Source organism: Cricetulus griseus, chromosome 2 (genome assembly GCF_003668045.3).
Source record: "Cricetulus griseus strain 17A/GY chromosome 2, alternate assembly CriGri-PICRH-1.0, whole genome shotgun sequence".
Taxonomy (NCBI): Eukaryota; Metazoa; Chordata; class Mammalia; order Rodentia; family Cricetidae; genus Cricetulus; species Cricetulus griseus.
The window spans coordinates 358,969,609-358,993,563 of NC_048595.1; the positions used below are offsets into that span (position 1 = coordinate 358,969,609).

General features: G+C 40.0%; 1 protein-coding gene across 1 annotated transcript in view; it reads left to right on the forward strand.

Moving 5' to 3' along the window:
* Dnah5 (dynein axonemal heavy chain 5) overlaps positions 1-23,955 on the forward strand; it is a 214,012-nt gene that overhangs the window by 73,851 nt on the left and 116,206 nt on the right. Inside the window, exons 25-35 of the mRNA XM_027400064.2 lie at positions 858-1,076; positions 2,076-2,138; positions 2,533-2,771; positions 3,881-4,121; positions 5,631-5,830; positions 7,913-8,066; positions 10,238-10,401; positions 13,991-14,147; positions 17,731-17,943; positions 18,739-18,963; positions 20,473-20,645. Of these exons, the coding sequence (XP_027255865.1) occupies positions 858-1,076; positions 2,076-2,138; positions 2,533-2,771; positions 3,881-4,121; positions 5,631-5,830; positions 7,913-8,066; positions 10,238-10,401; positions 13,991-14,147; positions 17,731-17,943; positions 18,739-18,963; positions 20,473-20,645 (2,048 nt within the window). The remainder of the gene's footprint in view (positions 1-857; positions 1,077-2,075; positions 2,139-2,532; positions 2,772-3,880; positions 4,122-5,630; positions 5,831-7,912; positions 8,067-10,237; positions 10,402-13,990; positions 14,148-17,730; positions 17,944-18,738; positions 18,964-20,472; positions 20,646-23,955) is intronic.

Genomic DNA, 23,955 nt, shown 5'->3' on the forward strand with positions numbered 1-23,955 from the left:
AATGAGTGAGAACACACAATGTTTGTCTTTTTGAGAGTGGCTTGCATGTAATTGTATGATAATGTCTGTGTGTATAGCACAAATCTATGTACAATGAATACACATATAAAAATTATAAGCAATAAATCAAAGGAAAAAAATCCCAACTTTGCTAATCTGAGTTAAATTTTTTCCTGTATTAATATTTCCTGTACCAGCAGTTAGTATTTACAATATTTTTACCTCTCCACCTCCTCCACTGTTTCCCCTCTCAAATTGATAACCTCTTTTGAAATTATCTCTCTCTCTATGTATATACCTATGTGCATGTACTCTACCAGGTCCATTTAGTATTTTTTATGTTTATGGGGACTTGGGTTGCAGAACTTGTCATATTAACATTCTAGTTTAAATATTCTGCATTCTGAGTGCAAACCCTTGGCTCAAGCTTTGGTTGAAATAGACTTTCTTGTGTCTGACTGTTAGAAATTCTTAAGAACAAGGAAGCTAAGTTTTATATTTTTTTTCATTCACTTGATATAATTTTATAGTGTTCAGATACAATCCTGAGGCCTGTATAAAATATCTGTTATTTGTGTCATGTTTTACAGTTTTGAAAATGCATTTAAAATGATGTTTTTAGATACTTCCAGACATTCTGGGAAATAGGCAGAGTCTTTTCATTTCACAGATGAGAGAATTGGGTCTGACTGGCTCCTCTGCTCAGTTAGGTCCTTAAAGTTCATGAGTTGAATAATCTTTGCCTTTAGGGTGACTTCTCTATCATGCTGGTCTCCCCACGCTCAGCTCCAGCCTGTGACTGTGTAAGGATTTATGCAATTGGATATCAGAAATTCAGTTTTTCTTCTTTTCTATAGGAATCTTATGCCATGCTTAACAAGTATGGACTTCTGGTAGCCAAGGAAGAGATGGACAAAGTTGACACTCTGCACTATGCTTGGGAGAAGCTGCTGGCCCGGGCCGGTGACCTTCAGAATGAGCTAGTCTCTCTGCAGCCCAGTTTCCGGAAAGAGCTGATTGGAGTGGTAGAAGTGTTCCTCCAAGACTGTCAGCAGTTCTACTTGGACTATGATTTGGTATGACTCTGGCTTGCTCTCTCTGAGATTTTAGGGAGAATGAACAGGATGCACAAAATATACGTGTTTCCTGGTAATAGTAATTTTATGTTTATATGGACAAAGACACATTTCTCTCTTTGAATTCCTCCTCTTAAGAGTTAATTTAGGATATAATTTCATCGTGAAATGATGACTGGAAAGTTCTGAAGTTGTTCAGTTGCTTCCTGTCCTCCTACTGTATGACCCTACCTCAAACTAAAAACCAGGATGGTTTCTAAGTTTGTGTAAGATAATGCTATTAGAATACAACACAATTCCCCCTTCCATAGTGCATATTAATACTCTAAGCTCTCAGCCTGTTCTTTGTATTGAAGACATGCATAGTGGTTGATGAGGCAGGTGGAGCCTTGTTCCCCCAGTTTCCATATTTTAATCATACATACAGGTTTTAATGCAAGAATGGGGTCAGTTTTGAATGTATTAGGTACCAGCACTCCACACTGCAAAGCTCATGAAAGTAGGAGGCCGGGTCTAAGTATTCACCCCACAGTCAAGGAAACATAAAGCCAACTTACTTAAGGTCTTCTAATACAGAAACCCTGGACTGGACCATAGAGATTATGTTTCATTTTCTGGCAGTATCTGTGAGCTAATGGCCTTAGTGTTTTCATTCCAAACCACAATTGTAAGCTTTTTCCACAACAGCCATAGGTTCTCCCTTGATGGTGTCTCTTGAGAAGTAAATGATAGTTAAAAACAAAAAACAAAAAACTTCAAGGTTTCTTAACCTCTGGAAACTGTAGTCTTTAGTATGTCCTTAGTTTTATTAGACTAGAAATATCTTCTCAAGTGGATTACATTCAGACTTCTTTTTGGAAACAAACCAATAAACAAAGCCCACTTCCTGTCATGTATACAGCATGCACAGAAACTTTGATATGTCAGTATGTTGATCTCACAACATTTTGTGTACTGATGTTTCCTTTTCTTTAATGTTTTGCATTTAATCTGCATCAGAATGGTCCAATGGCAAGCGGTTTGAAGCCCCAGGAAGCCAGCGACAGGCTCATTATGTTTCAGGTAACCTTTTACGTTTCTACAAACTTGCCGAGCAATGAATATCTTGTTTGCATTTTAAGCACACATTAAGGGTGAAAACTCTATTGTGTGAGTGAGGATGTACTTACATTAAAAATGGCTACGGAGGAGGTAAGGTGGGTTGGGTAGAGATGGGGTTAGGAGGAGAGTGAGGGGGAAAACTGTGGTTGGAATGTGAGATGAAATAAATAAAACCAACATGGGAAAAATATAATTTGCTGTGGTTACAATTAGCCGTATCTTCAGATAAATCATTACAGTCTTTCACTACTGTAACTTACATGTGTCCCTAGCTCTCCCATTCTTGCTTGTTTGCCTCTGTGTTAACCCCCATGTGAATGATCCTGATGGAGCTCACTTACATTCTCTTTATCAGAATCAATTTGATAACATATACCGTAAGTATATCACCTACACCGGAGGAGAGGAACTTTTTGGTTTGCCAGTTACTCAGTATCCTCAGCTTCTTGAGATAAAGAAGCAGCTAAATCTTCTACAGAAAATATACAGCCTATACAACAGTGTCATAGAAACTGTGAATAGTTACCAAGACATCCTTTGGTCAGAAGTCAATATTGAAAAAATCAACAATGAACTCTTAGAATTCCAAAACCGGTAAGAAATCAAATGTTTTGCACTCCCAGAGCTATTGAAATTTAATGTCTGTGTTGGGGGGAAAGGGTGTCTGTGTGTGAGAGATAGAGGCCAGATATCACTGGCTTCCCCTCTCGTTATCCATCTTTCTTTCTTTCTTTCTTTCTTTCTTTCTTTCTTTCTTTCTTTCTTTCTTTCTTTCTTTCTTTCTTTCTTTGATGCAGGGTTTCACACTGAACATGGAGCTCACTGATTGGCTGTATTGACTGGCCAATGAGTCTCTGTGACCCTCCTGACTCTGCCTTCCCCACTTCTGAGATTACAGATACTGACCACCATGACCAGCTTTTTATGGGGGTGCGGGGGATTTGAACTCAGGTCCTCATGCTTGCAAGAACTTTCTCTCTGAGCCTCTCACCAGCCTACATGACACACGTGTGTGAAGGGCTTTCAAGTTTTCTTGACACTGAAAGTATTTCAGAAATGTGCCTGGCATGCCCTGTGGCACTGCTGTCACCGGTTGATGCCATCCTTGTGAAATGCTCTTTTATTGCTTCCATTGTGTGTCACCATGAAAGCAGCCCCCCTTTCAAAGCTGGTTGAGAGTTACAGGGCCTTTTCTGTAGTTAGAAGAAAGATGACTTGTTTGTTTGTTTCACACTTAGAAATATTTCAAGTTTGTGATAGGTAATTTCCTGAAATAAAAACAAGGATCACATTTTTTTTTTTCTGGCATTAAGAGTCAAGCTCAAGGCAAGTAGAAGGTCATTGGCTGTGTGTGAGTCATCAGCCAGAGAATTTATGCTGTGCTGTGTATTTGGAGAGTTCTCAATTTCATGTTCGTAGAGATGAAATGAATTGAAAGATACTTCTTATCTTTTAAAAATAATATGTCCCTTTAGGCAATTGTCATGAAAGACTAAAAAAAAAAATCTCTGATTTAGAGAAAGATTTTTCCAAAATATATGCCAGGGTGTTATTTTAATATATAGCTTATGAGTCAGGAGATTTCAAAATTAGATAGTATCCGAGGAGATTATTTTAGATGGAAAAATTAGCAGATAATTTTTCATTGGTAATGTCTGGGTTTTGAATAATTCACTGGTATTTCCCACTGGTTTCCCTCACAGGTGCCGGAAGCTGCCCCGGGCCCTGAAGGACTGGCAGGCCTTTCTGGATTTGAAGAAGACCATTGATGATTTCAGTGAGTGCTGCCCCTTGCTGGAGTACATGGCCAGTAAAGCCATGATGGAGAGGCACTGGCAGAAGATAACTGCTCTCACCGGGCACAACCTGGACGTGGGCAATGAAGCCTTCAGGTTAAGAAATATTATGGAGGCTCCTCTTCTGAAATACAAAGAGGAAATAGAGGTACAATTGATAGAGTAGAACAATGCATTCCTGGCATCTATCCACCAATTCCTTGTTTATTGAATGCCTATTATGGGAAAGGGTCCATGTTGAAAATATAGAGATGTATTCTTGCTTTTATAGCTTGGAAAATAATGAGTATAATTAGTCATTCAAATGAAGCTATTGGTATAAAGTGTAGCAAATTGAACCAGAAGGCAGGTATGCCACTTGCTCCAGGAAAGCCTGTGACAAATGGCTTGCATTATCTGTTTGCAAGTCTCTCTGGGTGAAAGGAATGTGGTTGTATTCAGGAGATGAGAGGTTGAGAAAGCGCAAAGGAAACCATTCCGGGCAGAGAGAAGTATGTTGGAAGAACCAGAAGATGGCTCCATGGCCATCTGGTATGGGTTAGGAGGGAAGGGAGATGGCTGGGGCTAGAGAAGCAGAGTGGGTGTTGAACACACCATTGATTTTGGTCTCCAGAGCAATGTGGAGTCACCTGGGCATTGTGTTTTCATCAGGGATGACACAGCATTGCATTCTGTGAAGTTCAACCTGATAGTTGTATGCAGAGAGATGAGGATAAGAAGAAAATGATGGGAAAACCTGCTGAGAGATTTTAAGAGTACATCATGGAAGAGGGAATGTTTTGTTGACTAGAGTGGAGGTCATGATGCTGAAGTGCTAGCAGGGAAGAGGAATGATTTGTTGACAGCAGAAGTCATGAAGCTGAGGAGTAAATGAAAGATCCATGGGATTTTTAGGGAGCAAAACTGGACAGAATTTGTTGAAGGAGGGAGGACGATAAGAAAAAGCAAGATGGGACAATCATGAGCTGTGGATTTCTTTTTGGGAGGTCTGCATGGATCACGGGTCTGCATATGTATCACAGAGACAGGCAACATTCTAAGAAGTCATATTGGTGGTTGATGCAAAGGTTGAGCTTGAGTTTGGGCAGGGTCATGGGTTGTGCTTGTGTGCATGGGTTGTGGTCCTGTTGATATATTCACACAGAGAAGCAGGGAGGCCAATTGATGTGGGTTTTAAAGGATGCTGAATGCATGGACAGAGAAGAATTCTCCAGGAAAGGAACATGGTGAGAGAAAGAGGTAAAGACAGGCCTTGGGCATGAGTGTGGGAGATGATGGCTGGAGAGCAGAGAAGAACTGAGTCCCGCTGTCTCTATCCTTTCACACTGCATGTATTGACCTGAGAGGAAAATCAGAGACAGAAAATCTTACGTCTGTGGCTGTATCTTAAAATGTACAAGGATATTGAATCTTTGTTGTCATGTATTTTCCTGACAGGGATAGAAAAGTTTAGAAATGAAGGTTCTATTTTCACATACCTTTTATCCTCCTCTCCCTCTCCTTACACATTCACACCATTTATGGCATTGCATTTGATATTTGGAAATGTACAAGCTTTAAATACATATGAGATAAATAAGAGGGGCTCTCCTGGACTTGGACTATTGACAAGACATGTAGCTTTCCTGGAATAAATGAGAGCTCACTGTGTTGGTAGGACATCTGCATCAGTGCAGTGAAGGAGAGAGACATCGAACAAAAGCTGAAACAAGTGATCAGTGAATGGGACAACAAAATGTTAACATTCAGCAGCTTTAAGACCCGTGGGGAACTCCTCCTGAGAGGAGACAGTACCTCAGAAGTCATTGCCAGCATGGAGGACAGCTTGATGCTGCTGAGCTCTCTCCTGAGCAACAGGTAGGAAAACCATTTTCCTTATTCTTCAGATCTACAAGGGAGGCAGGGTAGCGGTTTTCCTTATTCTTGAGATCTACAATGGCAGTGGGTTTTATTTCATTATACCCTGTGGGGTGTGTCTGAGGCATCAACTGGACTTAATGACATCTGCAATTAGTCCCTTGGGATTGCACCGAACATTTCATCTTTGCTCTTGACATGCCTCTCCATGTAACCCCAAAAAATAAAAGACCCAGAGACTGATACTGGGGTTTAAGCTTCAAGCTGAAGATCAGAGAAGCAAAGCAGCCAAGCCAGTAGACCTTACCACTTCCAAGCTGGAAAGGCAATCCTGTCTCCACAAATCCTCAGAGGCAAAAACTCTCAGTTCCTGTCTCCTCCTTCTATCCCTTTCCCTACCCAGTTGTATCACTCCTGTCTCCACCTCCCTAGTGCTTGATGTGTGATCCCAGGTGCTGAAATCACCTTTGTGTGAGCTGTTTCTTTTAGGACTGGATCAATTCCATGTAGTCAGTGTGACCTTAAACTACCAGAGATCCTTCTACCTCTTATTCCTCAGCCCTGGGATTAAAAGTGTGTACCACCACTGCTTCTATAGCTAACTGGTGTGGCTGGCTTTGCATCCTGAACCCTCAGGCATGGTTTATTAAATCATAAATAATACATCACCATGCCTCCCTGCACAGCTGACAGTGCAACAAGTTGTAGATTCCAATGGGAATGTTATTCTGAATTCTGGAATCATTCTGCCTGTAAAGCCTTTGTTCTAACATTTCCGATCTGGAAGCACATAGGTCTGTGCATACTTTACTGATGACAGATCAAAATAGCATGAAGAATGGTGCACACAGGAACTGGCCTAAAACTTCATATTGACCATTTGGTTGAAGCAGCAAAGCAAGCCTGTGTTGGCATGGAAACCATAGGCTCATATTTCTCAACGAATTTGTTTTTGTTTGTTTTTCCCCCAATAGTTTATTGTATACTCAGATCTCAAAGTTATGATAATTGCATGGTTATCACTGAGATATGAATGTATTGTATCTTTCTGTGTTTCAAATATCACCCCATGTGTATGTCTAAAAATACTTTTTTGAGACAGCGTCTTGTTATGTAGTCTAGAATGGCATTAAACTCATGATTTTTCTGCCTATGCCTCCTGAACACTGGATTTTCAGGCATTCACCTTCTGTAAATCAATGATTTAATAATTTAATATTTAATGTCATTTAAGTAAAATTCTTGTTATTTTCATTTATTTAAGCACACTTGAGTGAGTGATATGGACTATAAAATTTAGTCTTTAGATCCTTGATAGCATTGAGCCTGGTGTTCAGCACTTGGTGAGTTTTTAATAAACTTGGATGGCATACACTAAAACTAGAAAGAGTGATGGTGATTTGAATGACAGCACATCTAGAGAAATAGAAAAAGCATGTATAAATATTAAATAAATGGTATGTGTTAGGGACACAGGAGTATTTATTTTTAAATAATATCTATCATACAGAGTTGTGTAACAAACATTTATTCAATTATATATTTATTGACTGCTTGTTATAGGCCCAGTTTCTGCATGTTATGGATTGTGCAAGAGCATAAAGTTAAATATCCATGTGTATACACACAGGAATGGCTGGGCACAAGGAGGGTGGGAAATTAGGAAGAGACATAGGAGAAGGAGGCTATAGAGTGTCTAGAAATTATCGTTGCTGAAGTTTACATTAATTATCCAGTTTCCACTGACAGCCCTGGAATTACTACTAGAGAATGACAATCTATACCTCCTGTGAGAGGTACTGAAACTCAGCAGAGAGAAATTTAAGTTCCTGGATATCCTAACAATGACTTAAATATATTTCTCTGGAATCTGGGTGGAGTTATTTTTTGCCTGATTTTTTTTCTAGATTATCAGTTTTTTTTGTTGAGATCCATACTCAGTATCAATGCTGTAAAAACTGAGCTAAAAACATTTAGCAGCATCCTGTTTACTGCACTATGATGGCAGCACAATAAAAGCTAAAAAATAGAAGTTAAAAACTTTTTTTTTAACACACCAAAAATATGTGTTTCTTATTTTAGGTACAACATGCCATTCAAAGCCCAGATTCAAAAATGGGTTCAATGCCTCTCTAACTCAACAGACATCATCGAGAACTGGATGACTGTGCAAAACTTGTGGATTTATCTAGAAGCCGTCTTCGTGGGAGGAGACATTGCCAAGCAGCTGCCCAAGGTTCTGGAATTTTCTTTATGATTCCATCAGGTTATTCAATTTGAGAAACATCTAAGAACTGATAACTCCTTAAAGAAAGCAGTGATATTGTAATCTTCACTGAACCTTTGATTCCCGGCAACTTAGCTTCCCTTTCTGATGTAACCATCAGAAAGATGAGGGAAAGATGAGGATGATAATTAGAGTAAAAAAGCCATGAGACTGTGATGTCTGATAGGTAACTGAGGATTAAAAAAACCTAGAGAACAAATTTCTGTGTCATTGGTATGTGTCTTTAAATAACTTGAAGGTGGAGTTTGTAACAGTGTAAATTTATGGCAAATTTATCTTGACAATGGTAGGATAATTTGTTCTTTTACCACTGACATTTTAAAATAATGCATACTATAGAATATACCCAATTATATATGTGCTGTAAAATTAAGGATTGTAAATCTGCAAGAAAAGGTTATTTCTGAGATGATATATATGTGTGTGTGTGTGTGTGTGTGTGTGTGTGTGTGTGTGTTATATTACCTTACCATGCACATATTGGATGCATCTTGAGACTTTTAAAGACATTTAAAAGTAAACTTAAAAAACCCTTATTTAACTATCTTGAATTACTTGTAAGGTGAGGACATGTGTCATCATGTTTGAACTGCAAGCACATGACTATGGCCACTGTAACTTTCTCCTAGGTTATTTAAGTGAACTGTAGAAGGCAAACCTGTCAATCATTTGTAAGGTAGAGCACTTTTATTTTGGTCAGCAGGAAATGTATTCATATACTAAAAATTTGTGTTCACTTATGCATTTTTTTTGTTTTTTTAATGTGTCAATAGAAACATTCACTTTAAAATATTTAAAGCTTAAAGTGACATTTCTTGCTCTCATATTTGGGAGTCTATGATCATTAATGACACATACGAACTGTTAAGGAAGAAAAGGATTAATAATTATTCCAACAATCCCCAAATAATCTACTAATTTTTGATTTTCTCCTGAAAAATGACTGTTTTTGCAATATTATATTAGAATTTCGTATTTAATTTTAAAATTATTATATTAATTCTTTGGGAATTATTTTGGGGTTTTTGAGACAGGGTTTCTTTGTGTATCCCTGGCTGTCATGGAACTCACTCTGTAGACCAGACTGGCCTTGAATTCATAGAGATCCACCTGCCTCTGCCTCCTGATTGCTGGAAATAAAGGCGTGTGCCACCACCACCCAGTTTTAGTTATTTGAGAATTTTATCTAATGTATTTTTGATCACATTCATCTTCCTCCATCCTCCCATAACTCCTCCAAGATCTACTGTCCCACTCCACCACAACTTCTTGTTCTATTTTCTTTTCTTTTTCCAAATAACTCACTGAATCCAATTTTTGTCCACATACTCCTAGGTGTGGAGTCCTCCAGTGGTTGACATATCAGGGACAACACTTTTAAGGAACATTGACCCTCCCTCCTTCAGAAGCCATTGAGTTGTTCATGGGGAGGGTTGTTCATGAACCCCCTTCCCTTACCATGCTTTGTCAACTGTCTTGATTTTGTGCAGGTTTCTGCAGGCCACCATAGCTGCTGCAGGCTAATCAGTGCAGTGGTCCTATCACATTCAGATGACATAGTTTCATTCTAGCCGTCTCAACCCCTGGCTCTTTACAGTTGTTGTGAAATACACCCCAAGTCTCGTGGGAAAGGGGAGTGATACAGATGTTCTTTTTGTGGCTGAGCACTCCACAGACACTTGTTCTCCCTCTGATTAGTTGCGAGTTTCTGCCTGTATATTGTTATTTTTTTTAAATACTTGGTATTTCCTTTCAAAACATATAAGCTATCTAATCCTCTTCAGAACTCTTGAAAATAACAAATTCACTCTACTTAGGATAACCAAGGAGAACAATTGGGAGTTATCCTTCCTCCCAGCTCATCTTGTATAGACAGTTACTTTTGAATTCAGTTCCTGTTTTACTTAACATAGCAGAAATGTCAGGGTTGAGGTGCATATTCTTATCCAATAAGGGGATGCTATAATGAAAAAGACACAAGGATCTTCAAATTGAATGTCTGGGCATCAGACATGAAGAGCTTGGATGTATATCCTGGTGGGAATGATAGCTTCAGCCAGAGGCATGTGAGATGCCTTATCACGGAGACCATAGACTTGTCCACTGTGTCACTTCTACAGGAAGCCAAGCGCTTCTCCAATATAGATAAGTCTTGGGTGAAGATTATGATGCGGGCGCACGAGATACCAAATGTGGTTCAGTGCTGTGTTGGAGATGAGACCATGGGGCAGCTGCTGCCACACTTACTGGACCAGTTGGAAATCTGCCAGAAGTCCCTCACAGGGTGAGTTCAGTGGCTCTTTGAAAGCTCCTGGCATCTTGGGGATGAAGGGCAATAGAAAAGGTAGGTAAGAAGAGTCACATTTGTGCCATTTGTCTGAAATTAACTTCATATATAAATTATTGTGCAGGTGAGGCTCTTCATTTGGAGCCTCATGCTCCATGCCCATCCTGGTGTTGACTCAGGACTCAAGATGTTTCCTTAGGGTGGTAAGATCTTGTGAACATTTCCATATAGTTCTCATCTTGAAAATTGTCATACCCCATTATGACATTCTTGTTTATCTTCTTCTATACCTATAGATACAGAACCGAAATATTCCATTATATATATTATACATTAAATAGAGTACATAGACAAACAGTCAGGACTATAGGGACATGAGTGTTTGCCGTAGTGTCTATCCATGCATATGTATAAATAGATACATGTGTAGGCTTTGAAAATTCAAAGACATAACTTTTTCCCCTTGTTTTTCTTTTTCTGGTTTTAAAATAAGATAATATAAAGCCAGGCATAGCACCCAGGAGGCTGAGGTGGGATGACAGTGAGGTTGAGGATAGATACAACTACCTAGCGAGACCCTATATCAAAAAACAAAACAAAGCAAAAACCCAAAGCAAAAAATAAAAAAAACTAACCTAAACAAGCAAAAAACCAGAATGCATACGCATACCTATACATAACACACATGTACACACATACACACACAACATAAACCAACAAGAAACACAGAAACAAAAACAACTCTTCTAAGCAAGCAAATAAAAAATAAAAACAACCCACACAGGCTGGGCGTTGGTAGCACAGGCCTTTAATCTCAGCACTGGGGAGGCAGAGGCTGGCGCATCTCTGTGAGTTCAAGACCAGCCTGGTCTACAAGAGCTAGTTCCATGACAGCCTCCAAAGCCAAGGAGAAACCTTGGCTTGAAAACCAAAAACAAGCAAACAAACAAACAACAAATAAACAAACAAACCTAAAAACCAAAAAACACAAATATACATACTGTGATAGTTTGAACAGGTATGTCCCTCCTAGACTCATGTGTGCCAATGCTTAACCATAGAGAGTGGCACTATTAGGAGGTGTGGCCTTGTTGAATTAGGTGTGGTCTTGTTGGAGGAAGTGTGTCACTGTGGAGGTGGGCTTTGAGGTCTCATATATGCTCAAGCCACGCTCAGTGGGACAGTTGCTTCTGCTGTCTATAGATCAAAACGTAGAACTCCCAGATCCTTCTCCAGTACCATGCCTGCCTCATTGCTATGTCCCTCCATGATAATAATGGACTGAACCTCTGAAACTGTAAGTCAGCTCCAATTAAATGTTTTCCTTTATAAGAGTTGCCATGGTTATGGTGTCTCTTTACACTGATAAAACCTTAACTAAGATAAAAGTTGGTACCAGGAGCTCAGTTATTGCTTTGCTAGGCCTGACTATATTTTTGTTTGGAGGAATATGGGCTTTGGGACTGTGCATTAGAAAAGCAGTTGAACTCTTTAAGAGGAGCTCAATGGGCCTTCATTGAAGGACCATGTTCTGCTGTGATAATAGTGGACTTAACCTCCGAAACTGTAAGCTGCCACCCCAATTAAATGTTTTCCTTTATAAGAGTTGTTGTGGTCATGGTATCTCTTCACAGCAATAAAACCCTAACTAAGACACAAACCAATCAAGCCCCAACTATGAAACCCAAAACACACAACCCAATCAGGCCAAACAACAGCAGCAGCAACAGCAACAAAAATAACAACAATGAAACAGCATCAGTGACTCTCAGAAAAATCACTTATTTAGAAACATGATGAAAATGCTTTTCTAAGAGTATGTCAACATTCCTGGTAGAAACTCATTTAAATTTAAGTTGAACAACGATGTCTCCCAGAGGACAAAGACAGTCTTTGCCCATGTACACATCTGTGTGTCCTCATGACCAGTGATAGTGTTTGGACAAGCTTGTACTGAGCCCTAAGGAACCAAGCTAGGTTGTTCTCATTGACATAGGTGACAGTTAAAAATACTGGGCTTCAGGTGAAACTTTGAAATTATTTTAATGAAGAAAAGATGAATTTACCACACTTGACAAAAACACAAAGTGGTTACTATGAAAATAGAAGAAATAATATATTATCATTTAAGCACTATTGATTACTTAGTTATCCTTGCCTACTCAAAACCAGTTTTGAGATGGCTGTTGAAAAATAATAAAGTTGCTATTACATTAAAGTCAAAGAAAAAGAAAGGGTAATAGATTAGAAGGAAAAATTGGTGGACCTCTCCCATAAGTGGATCTAAGTCAAATGAAAAAAGTCCTTTGGGAGGAGTGTGAAAGACCATACATACTTAGGCACAACTTTTCTAGGGTCCACAGCACAAAACACAATGGTTTTCAGTAAAATACTTGTTTTTGTTTCTTTTGTGTGTGTGTGTGTGTGTGTGTGTGTGTGTGTGTGTGTGTGTGTGTGTGTATGTGTGTGTGCTTTGTGTCCTTGAATCAATACTTTGGGCAAGTTTCACTGTGTATTCTCTATCCCATCACAGTGTATGTCCGCCATGAGCTGGTATACGTGTATGTTCATGTATGTATACATGCTTGTAAAAGCCAGAGAACAACCTTAGTTGTTGTCCTTTCGGTGCAGTTCAATTTTTTTTTTGTGACAAGATCTCACACTGGCCTGTTAATCAACAAACAGGATAGGTTGGCTGACCAGTGGGCCCCAGGGAGCTGTCTTCATTTCCTTATCATCAGGATTACAAGTGTGTTCCACCACACCTGGATTGTTTTTAAACATGGGTCTGTACATTTAACTCAGATCACAAACACTGAACCTATTAAGCTATCTGTCCAGCCCCAATCATGAGCTTTTTATTAAAAATAATTATATTTTATTTATTGTTATGATGATGATAATTATCATATGTGTCTCCGGTATGTGCACACATGTGGGCATGGGCCATCTTGTGCTTATGGATACTAGAGAACAATTTGTGGGCATTATTTCTCTCTTCTAACATGTTGGTCCTGGGGATTGAACTCAGGTTATTTGGCTTGCATGAATAACTTGGGAGAAATTTAAATCCTGACCGGAACCCAGAGGATAGGCTATCTGAAGTGCTGTCAAATGATGGGGCATATTAACAGGATTTTCGTACCTCTGGGAGGTAGGAGGCTTGCTATGGAGCCTCTTGATCCCTGGAGTTTGCTTTTGTCCTGAGGAAGGGTGTATTTACTTCTCTCCTAAGAGAGTCTTCTAATGATATGAACCCTTTTTACAGGGCTGAGAAGCAAAGCAAAATCCCAAAAGAATCTGTAAAGTGTATTTTTAAAATCTTGCTTTCTATAAAGAAAATAAACATGTTAGTTTAAGTCATATGAGCTTAACATTAATGAAAGAATAAAGAAATCCTACCACTTACTCTGGAAAAAACCCCACCCTTTTCTGTTAGAACATGAAATGCTATTTGATGAAACTTACAACAAACAACATCAAAAGGTAAAGGAGGTTGCCTTCTCTTGCCTCCTTCTCTCACCCAGGGGATCTAATTTGCATAAAGGTCAGCAGACTTAAGGCGCTTTGCCTTTTACTCCCTCAGGTACCTGGAGAAGAAAAGGCTTTGCTTTCCTCGCTTCTTCTTTGTGTCGGATCCCGCCCTGCTGGAGATTCTGGGTCAGGCATCGGACTCCCACACCATCCAGGCCCATTTGCTGAATGTGTTTGACAACATTAAAACTGTCAAGTTCCATGACAAGGTCTACCCAGTTTTAATCCCTGCTTGCAACCTCTGTGTCTCAGAGCGCCCACTCTCTCCATCAAGTACTTCTCTAATACTGTGATTACAAAAGATTTACCCCCTTGCCATTAGCTTTCAGCTAGTAATTAAAGGCAAACTCCAGTATCCAAACTTACATTCAGTCTTCTATGGTTTGCTAGTATCCAAAATGCAGATTAAATGGTGATCAACAATTTATTGTACAACACGAAGAATTTGAGGCAGGAGGATTGCAAATTTGATGCCAGACTGGATTACACAGTGAGTTAAAGCTATCCTGGATTAGTACAAGTCCTCATCTCAAAACACACAAGCAAGTTAAAAAAAAAAAGGCAAAATAAACACCATTTTAAAGCACATTTTACAATACTTATCATTTTACATATTAAGTACTCAGAAATCCACTGAGTTAAGGAAATCAATAGCTTATATATAGTAGTGTGACTAAACAGAATTGCTGCATGGATTTGGTTATTTTTGTCATGCTTCAGAGGTTTGTGGTGTCCTTCAAACTATTGTATTTTATCTTATACTCCTACTGTGTTTATGGCCTCATGGAGTTGTGTAAATTATCCAACTCGATGGAGAGTTCATTTGCACAGCTTCCAGAAGACACTGTTCATCCTTCTATCTAAATTTCTACAAAAAGGGCCTTTCTTATCTGACATTGTGTTCAGTCCTCTTGTGCCTCATATCAACTCAGTAATATTCATTTATTCACCCTATCGGCCAGTTTAATCTACTGAGCGGCTATCATGTGCCAGATGTTTTGCCTAAGAATGGGAATATACCAGCAAGCCTCAGGGAACTCATGCTCTGATGGAAGAGATGGAGAAGTAAACAGATGGACTCTATGGAGTGCAGTTAGTGCTGTGGTAGATGGATACCATGGTAGGCAATTAAAAGCCGGCCATTATGGTCAGGCGCCTTGCTATGTGCCACAATGAGGCTGGCTGTAGGATTCCCAGGGAGAATGTCTCACTAACAATTATTCCTTATCCCAAAATTTCACTATTAAATTGGTGATATACTTGGACCAAATTACTGTGTTTGTGTTAAGCACATGTACCTAAGAAAACCTCCCAGGGAGCCCTAACTTGGGTATATAGATTGTTAGGAAGACTTTCCAAATGAGTAAATTGGTTTCAATTGATGTTTTGAGCATGAGTGGAACATAATCAGGTAGCTGAAGAAGGGAAGCGTGGCTTGGCCAGAAAGCAGTGTGTGTGAGAGCCTAGAGGTGTGTACAGCCCAGATCAGAACTGTGGTACATGGGCCAGTGCTTAAGGTTTTCATGACTTGGAACAACAGCAGCATGTTCTCTCAGTTCTGGAGGCTGGAAGGCAGAAATGAGATGGTGGCAGAGTTGGTTGTCCAAAGGAGACCCGGATGCCTTTGCCACGGTTTCTCATGGCTTTTGACAGTCCTTGGAGTTTTTGGCCACTAGTTTTTGGTCACTTTGATATCTGCCTTTTGTGTTTAAAACCTGCTCCTCTTGCAAGGTCAACTATGCTTATGAGGACATTACAGCCCATTACAACCTCACCATAACCCGATGAGATGCGTAAAGATTCTAGTTTCTAGTCATTTTGAATTCACAGGCACGGGTGCTTGCAACTCCCATGTATCTGGTGCTGGAGAATGAGATTCCAGTCACAAGAGGAATGGGAGGATTCCAAAGGCCACGTGTGCCATGCCATGGATAGTCACTTCATCCAGCATGTGTCAGAAACCCTTGAGAGGCTTCTAAGTAGGACATTCAGCCTGTGCTTTAGGAAGTTTGTCAGGTGCAGTTGTCTGGTGGAATGGTAGGAAGTAAGACAGAGGAAAGCTGGGTTGCTGTCATAGGCTTCACAGGAGGGCCACAGTAGGGAACAAACACAGGGTGGGCTTCAAAACTCAAGAGCAATAGCTCTTGTTATGTGTGGAATAGGGAGGTTAATTTTCTTGTCTGATACCTAGGAAGTACTCCTTAATGGAGTTGGCACTACGTTTTATCATATGCATTTTTTCTTTCTCTGTTATACGTTCTACTTTCATTCTATTCTGCTGTTTGTGTTTGTTGTTTGTTTGAAACATCGGGTTGTTGTGTAGCGAAGGCTAGCCCGGAACTCCTTCTGCAGCACTGGCTGGTTTCAAGCTTATGATCCTCCTGCACTAGATTTCTGAGTGCTGGAATTACAGACATCTGCAAAAGGAGCCAGTGTTGTAATTTAAGAAAAGTTGCATGGGAGAGAAAGATGTGAGGAAAGGGATCATGAAAAGGGGAATGGGGAGGGGGAGACTGGCATCTGGGGACAGGAGCAACAGGAGAGAGGAAAGAAATGCAGAGAGAGAGAGAGAGAAAGAGAGAGAGAGAGAGAGAGAGAGAGAGAGAGAGAGAGAGAGAGGTGGGCAGGGCCCCTTTAAAAGGGAATGTAGAGAATAGGCACAGGTGGTGCTCTTAATGGCTGCAGCTGAGGGCATGTCCTGTCAGAACCCCAAGGACAGGCAAATACAAATGCCTGAATACTAACAGCCAGCCTGCCATTCCAATTTTTATTAAGGTAATATATGAAGGTAGTCTAAAATACTGTTTCTCTTCTGGCAGTAGTTTGTCTTTGTGTTTACATTTATCATCATTAAAATTCTTGAATTAAAAAAAAGGCATTTTATCAAGAAGGAAGTTCTTCCTGATGCTTGGGAAAACCTTTCTGCTACAGTCCCAGGATTTCATGTTCAACAGGAAAGGGGACTTAACACAGCACTAAATTTCAACCTCAGATGAATGCTGTTTTGTTGGTTTGTTTACTTTTTAAACCAAAGAGCAGAAACAACAGCAAAAATTTGCATTTCCTTTATTTCATTTTGTTTGTCATGCACTGTGGGACATAATTAGAGACACAGAACACGTAGGTGCCTTCTATTAATGACCAATGTAGACAAGAAAATTTTTTTATTTTTTATTTTTTTATTTTTTTGTAGACAAGAAATTTAATCTCAGTGTTGTCCTCCATGAAGAGCTCCATTGGGATCCATGTCCTGAACTCTAGACAGCATAGTTTTCTGCTACTGTACCACCTGGAGAGTGAAGTGAAATGACGAAGAGTAGGGGTTGGATTTGATGAGAAGACACAGGAGAGTCCTCTTCTGCACAGAGTACTGTGCATGGTGCAGAATTGGAATTACTTTGTAATGGCTTTGGTCTCATCATCATCTTGATCAGGCCATTCCTAATGTCAACCCAATAATCATGTGGTGTGGAATTATAGCCTCTTTGTGAGCTCCAGTTTGCTTGGAGGATTTTAGGGATTTTCTTTTTTTTCTTCCATCAACACATTTGTATTATTTATTTTAGAAATAACTTCTGTCCTTACAGTGCCAATGGCCTGAGTTTCTTCATTAGATTTTAAAGCTAGCTCTTTGTTGTTGTTTTGAAATGACTTTATGTCCTATTTTGCCATCTATCTTATGATTTGTGCCTTAACTTTTTAATGGGAGGGGTAATATTGACAAGAGGACACAGAGGAAAGGGATTGCTTATTTTTACATGAATATGGCTGCTCTTTTTCATCTTCTAACAGATCTATGATCGAATTCTGTCAATTTCCTCTCGGGAGGGTGAGACAATTGAGTTGGACAAACCTGTGATGGCAGAGGGCAATGTAGAAGTCTGGCTTAATTGCCTCCTGGAGGAGTCAAAGTCCTCATTGCATCTTGTGATTCGCCAGGCAGCCGAAAACATTCAAGAATCAGGTTTCCAACTGATTGAATTTCTTTCTTCCTACCCTGCCCAGGTCAGTGTATTGAAATTGGAAATTATTATTTTTTGATCAAGCAGTCATTTTAAATCTTAGATATTGCCTATTGTAAGCTTCACAAATGCTGTAATTTTATTCTGGCTCAATATTAAGATTTTCATAAAGACTTACCAAATATGGATAAGATTAAAGATTTCAACTATTGATTATTTGGCCATGTATAACTATAGACTTAAATATGATTTGGGGTTACAGAGATATTTGCAGTATTTTCTTTAGCTTACAACAGTTTTTCTCTTAACAAATATCCTTATGTAACATTGGACTTAGATCATAAAAGTGTCCTCAGAACACCCTTCACTAGAAAAAATATTCTTTGGCATTCAAATATAAGAAATGATTTTTCTTAGTCCTGTGATCAGTAAAGATTTTATGAGTGTCTACTAGGTACAAACCCTATGTCTATCAAATAAAGCCAATTTAATTCAATTCCTTTTCTGCGTGTGGCTTAAAAATCTATTTAGAGAGGTGTGAGCTAAACTTGTGTGACCAAGAGCTAAACCAAGAGAGATATAGACACATCAGAGGGCTTCCCACACTTAGGCCTTAGATAAATAACATGAATGGATTTCATGGACTTTGAAATAAATCAAAGAAGTTGACATAATCAGGGCCATCTGTTTTTATAATAATTACAATAAATTATCATAATGATTTCTATGTAAATTTGAAATTCTCTGCAAATGTATGTATGTATGTATGTATGTATGTATGTATGCATGTATACACTCTTGTAAAGACTCAGCCTCTTTTGTTTAAAACCTCTACAAGGTTGGATTATTAGGAATTCAAATGATATGGACCCGGGACTCAGAAGAAGCCCTTCGGAATGCCAAGTTTGATAAGAAAGTCATGCAGAAGACCAACCAGTCCTTTCTAGAGTTACTGAACACACTGATTGACGTTACCACAAAGGACCTGAGCTCCATGGAGCGGGTTAAATATGAGACTCTGATTACTATTCATGTGCACCAAAGGGACATCTTTGATGACCTGGTAAATGCTTTATAAATGATCTATCATGAACAGAAAAACAAATTCTAGACGCAGTCTGTGCTCACCACTGGACTGATAGGATGGATTTTGTGAAAAAGTCAAATTCAGGCACAGGCACACTGACATCAGAGGGTACATGTCAGACTCTCTTTTCAGCCTTAAACTGAAGTTTCGGTCACATTGTGATGATCTATACTACGCCATTGGTGGAACAAGACATCACTTTACAATTCTTTGTGTTTATTCCAGATGCTAAAATGTCATGCAGTGTCCCAGAAAGTTTTTCTCTTTCTCATTTCCCTTGTAGTTATTGATGGAATATTCCAGGTTTCTTGGGGGCAGAAATTATAAACGTGTTGGTCGGTCGTAGAGCTGTTTAAGGCTTCTTTGGAGGATTTGACAAATCACACCCTTCACAAGTTTTACCTCCCTTTACGATGTTGATTGTAAAGTAGCCCTTCTTACTGCAGCAGATGTCACACAGTTTGCCTGGAAAAGATAAGGGGAGGTTCATAGTTCCAGTTATGTGAAGTGTGGAAAGAATATTGTATTCTAGAGAATGCAATATTCGGTTAGATACAAGAAGCTCTTACACTCAATAATTTTCTGGATTGTGTCTTAGACCCATTATGTTAAAAAAATAAGAGTATGAAAGATTGGTCCTGATGTGGTGGAATCAGAAGACTGCAGTTTTTGAGTTATTTTGTGTTAATCTTCTTGCCTAATAGCTAAGCACACTGACTCTCAAAGGAATAAAGGGCACAGGGTAATTTTAGATTTCTTATTTGTCAAAGAGAAATGATTAAAGTGCCTTAAAATTTTGATAAAAATTTTAGACAAAACCACTGCCAGGTATTAACCTGACATTTAAATGTTAGGATTTTTAATCTGTTGAAAATTCATAGGGAAAAAAACGGTTAAAAAGCTTAAAAAGATTTCATCTTGCCGGGTGTTGGTGGTGTATGCCTTTAATCCCAGCACTCGGGAGGCAGAGGCAGGTGGATCTCTGTGAGTTCGATGCTAGCCTGGTCTCCAGAGCGAGTGCCAGGATAGGCTCCAAAGCTACACAGAGAAACCCTGTCTTGAAAAACCAAAAAAAAAAAAAAAAAAAAAAGATTTCATTTTATTCCTAAGAGATGCCCTTTTGGCCCTTTTGGTAATGACATTGTAGCTTTGTCTTTGTATGCTCATAGATTAAATCTCGTAGTTCAGATATATGGTCCTATTCACGAAGGGTGCATTTATAGAAATAACTCTCTTATTGAACTGTAATGCCATTTCAATTTGAGCCACCTAGCTGGAGTGGTCTTGCTTCCCCCCATTCCTATAGCATCTCAAGTTGCTTTTTTTGTTGACCAATAACTGATCGGCGGGTCAGATGGCGAGAGACCTGACTTCTCTCATCTGTTTGGTTTCTTCTCCTTTCTCCTCTGTCATCTGTGCAAATGCTAATGTGTCTACTTAGCAAGTGACGCCTCTCAGGTCTAACACATACCTTTTGAATTTCAGTGCCAAAAGCATGTCAAGAGCCCTACGGACTTTGAGTGGCTGAGACAGTGCAGATTTTATTTTCTGGAAGATTCTGACAAGACGATGATCCACATCACAGACGTGGCTTTCATATACCAGAATGAATTTTTAGGCTGCACTGACAGGCTTGTCATAACTCCGCTCACAGACAGGTGATGGGAGGATTCTGGTATCCCTCAGTCCCTTTCTCCTCTGCTCAGCATTCTAGTCCCTTGGGTGGCTCGGGGGACTTTTTGCCCACAGCACTTTTATAGCAAGGCCTTTGAAAGTCAGTATTTCTAGCTCTCCCTGTGTCTTCACATGGGATTCAGGTTTGTGGTTGAAATAGACCCAGCTTCTTTTGCCTTCAGTCTTACAGAGGCAAAGTGTAAATGCATCTGTGAATACTGAATGGACAAGAAAGGAATTAATTACGGTGTGCCACTAGGTGTGAATCACAGGGGACATCGAAGGTTACTTTATTAACTTCAGCACCTGTTGTTCTTTGGAGAAGCAATTAAGGGATTTTTAAAAGCAGCAAAATGGAGTGAAGCACAAACAAAAGTAGGAAGACTGAGGGGCGTATGGCAAGGACACGGGAGTCATCATTTCCTTTCCCTTTGCTGGCCACCTGTCATTCATGCTGGCAAATTACAACTGTCAGCTTGAGTGGATTAAGAAACACCCAGGTCATCCATCGTCAACACCTTAACTGCCTTTGAGGGCTTTCCCCACAAAGAACTAACCGAGGGTGATGGCCCCATCCTATGGACTAGGGTCTCAGAATGCATCAGAAGCGAAAAAGTGAAAGCCAGCTAAGTACCAGCTTCCATATTCTCTGTTTCCTGACCTAGCAAGACTCAGAATTTCCTCTCTGAGATAATCATCAGTGTCCACCTCTTGTTAGGTCACTGTCAGGGATGTTTGATGTTTGACATAATGCAGTCGCTTCTGTCTGGACAACCCTCCTGCCACCCTCTATTTCCTTCTCACACTTCTGTGCTCTCCATGCCCCAGCTTCCAGGAAAAATAACCCAAACAAACAAACAAACAAACAAAAAACACAGTTGACTGTCTTAACTGTACTCTGTTCAGACTCACAGTGTTAATGTTACATTGCTACCATAACAAATCATCCCAAGATCAGAAGCTTAAATCACACAAATCTAGTATTTTTTACCCATTCCTTAAATCCACAAGATGGCCGAGTTCCTTCCTAGAGACACAAGGGGGCACCACTTTCCACCTTTTCAGGTTGTTGGTGGAAATCCTCTTGGTTGTAGGACCCTGACCTTTGCTTCTCACTGATTGTGAGCAGAAGACCATCCCGGCTCCAGAGAGCAGCCTTGTTGCCTGATCTCTTCCTTCACCTTGACAAGCACAAACAGAGGGCTGAATTCATGCCCTTTGTCCTTGCACCTAACCTCCTCTTGTGCCGTTGACATGTTTTTCTGTCTCCTGTTTCCTCAGAGTGGATTGAATCCACTGGGAAATCCAGGATAATCTGTCTACCTCAAGGTCCTCACCTTGATAATGTTTGCAAAGTCCCCTTAGCTATATAAGGTGATATGCTCACAGTGTCCAAGGGTTAGAATATGGGCATTTTGTGTGTGTGTGGGGCAACATTATTCTATTACACACCCTCATCCCCTTAATAGAAAGCCAAGCAAGTATTTTCAGCTTTAAATGCAGACAGTTCTGCAATTCATTTTAGACTTTCACCCCATGCTCCCTTGTCTGCATTTCTTCAGCTAGAATGCGTGAGAAGTGAGGCATCATTTTCCATGGCTGGTTCAGAGGACAAGATTTTTCTGTCCTTTTACAGTAAGAAAGCTCCTCATGAAAACAAATGTCTCATAAGGGCATGATTTGGGAGGTAGTGGCGAGTACTCTCAGCCTTTGCCTTTGGACTTGTGACATGTGACAGCCAGGGCAGCTCCTAGAGCTGAGAAGCTTCACATTACATGCAAAGACCTGTTGACATTGCATTCGGTCAAATGGCCATCCTCACATGATAAAAACACACATTACCTTTCTCCCAAACTCATGATGATTTTAATAACCATCCTCCTTTTACTGAGGGCACATGCAGAGGAGGGTGAAAGGTCCTCTCTGCTGCTGCCACCCAGGCAGAGGCCATGCGAAAGCAAGGGCAGACAGAGCATCCTGTTGACAGACACACAGAAAAGTCTGTGACTATCTCTAATTGCTGGGTCACTTGCCCTGTATCCTCCTTCATGAATGTCTGAGCATTTTAGAATCAATAGGTACAGAAATCACTTCTCTTTACGCAGGATAAGGAACGCCTGTAATGATATGGATGCATAATTGCAGTCGTGACAACATTTGCCTGTTGTTCACAGGTGTAAAGAGCTCTGTAGGGCAGCAGTGAGTGACCCGAGTAGGCTCCTTATCTTGAAGGCTGGATGCACCTTGAGTCTAACAGAAAGGGCTTGGCTTGCAGCCATGGGTGAGACTTGGTATCGGCTCCTCCAAGATCCCGAGTAAAGTCACTCCATTGAGTGAGCCTCCTTCCTCATTTGTGATGTGGGATCAGGGGCTTCTTTCAGGTGGCTCTGGAGTTTGATGAGATAACAAGGGGACCATTGTGTAAGTGGCGGTGGTTAACGACTGCCCAGAAAGGGATGGTGAAATGCAAGCAGGGAATTAGGCCTTTGGCTAGAGGGAAATATGGACAAGGGTGCATATGTCCATCTGCTTTTACACCTGGCTTCTTCCTCCTTGGCCACGCTGGGTACTCACCTGGTTTTCAGAAGCTTATTTCTAGTAGAGAACCTGGGAGACCACAGTCTGTGTACTTGATATTCATTTACACATTTTCTCTGAGTGCTTTCTCAGGGACCTATGAATGCTTTATATTCAGCCATAGGAAGCAAAGCTGCACCGACTTATGGATGGTTTTCTTTGGCAACACCAGGTGGTGCTGGAATCAAGTAATCTATCAGCACAGTTTTAGGGTAAAAATTTCCCTTTAAAGGATTTCTTGTACCACTCACCAAATCTTTCCCGTGTTATCCTCATATGGTGAGATATGGAAGGACCTGCAGAAGCTCATGCAAAGACCTGGAATACTATTATTTAGCAGTGTGTTGTTTAAAACCATGGCATTGTGGGACTGGAAGACAGCTCAGGAGTTAAGAGCACTTGCTGCTCTTGCAGAGGACCTGGGTTTATTCCTAGCTCCCCTATCAAACTCACAACTATCTGTAGGGCCCAGTGCAGACAGATCCAATGCCTTCTTGTGGCCTCTGTGGGCTCCTGCTCATGCACAGTGCACATACACTTACACATGCATATATTCATACTCATAAAACATTAAATAAAATTAAGTCAAGGATGTAGAACTAGGAACTCCTAGATTAAAAAGACAATGAATCTATTTAAATGATTCCCAATCTGACAAATAGAATGTATTATTTTTCTCTTCTGTGAACTGTGGAAAATCTTGAGCATGTTAGATAC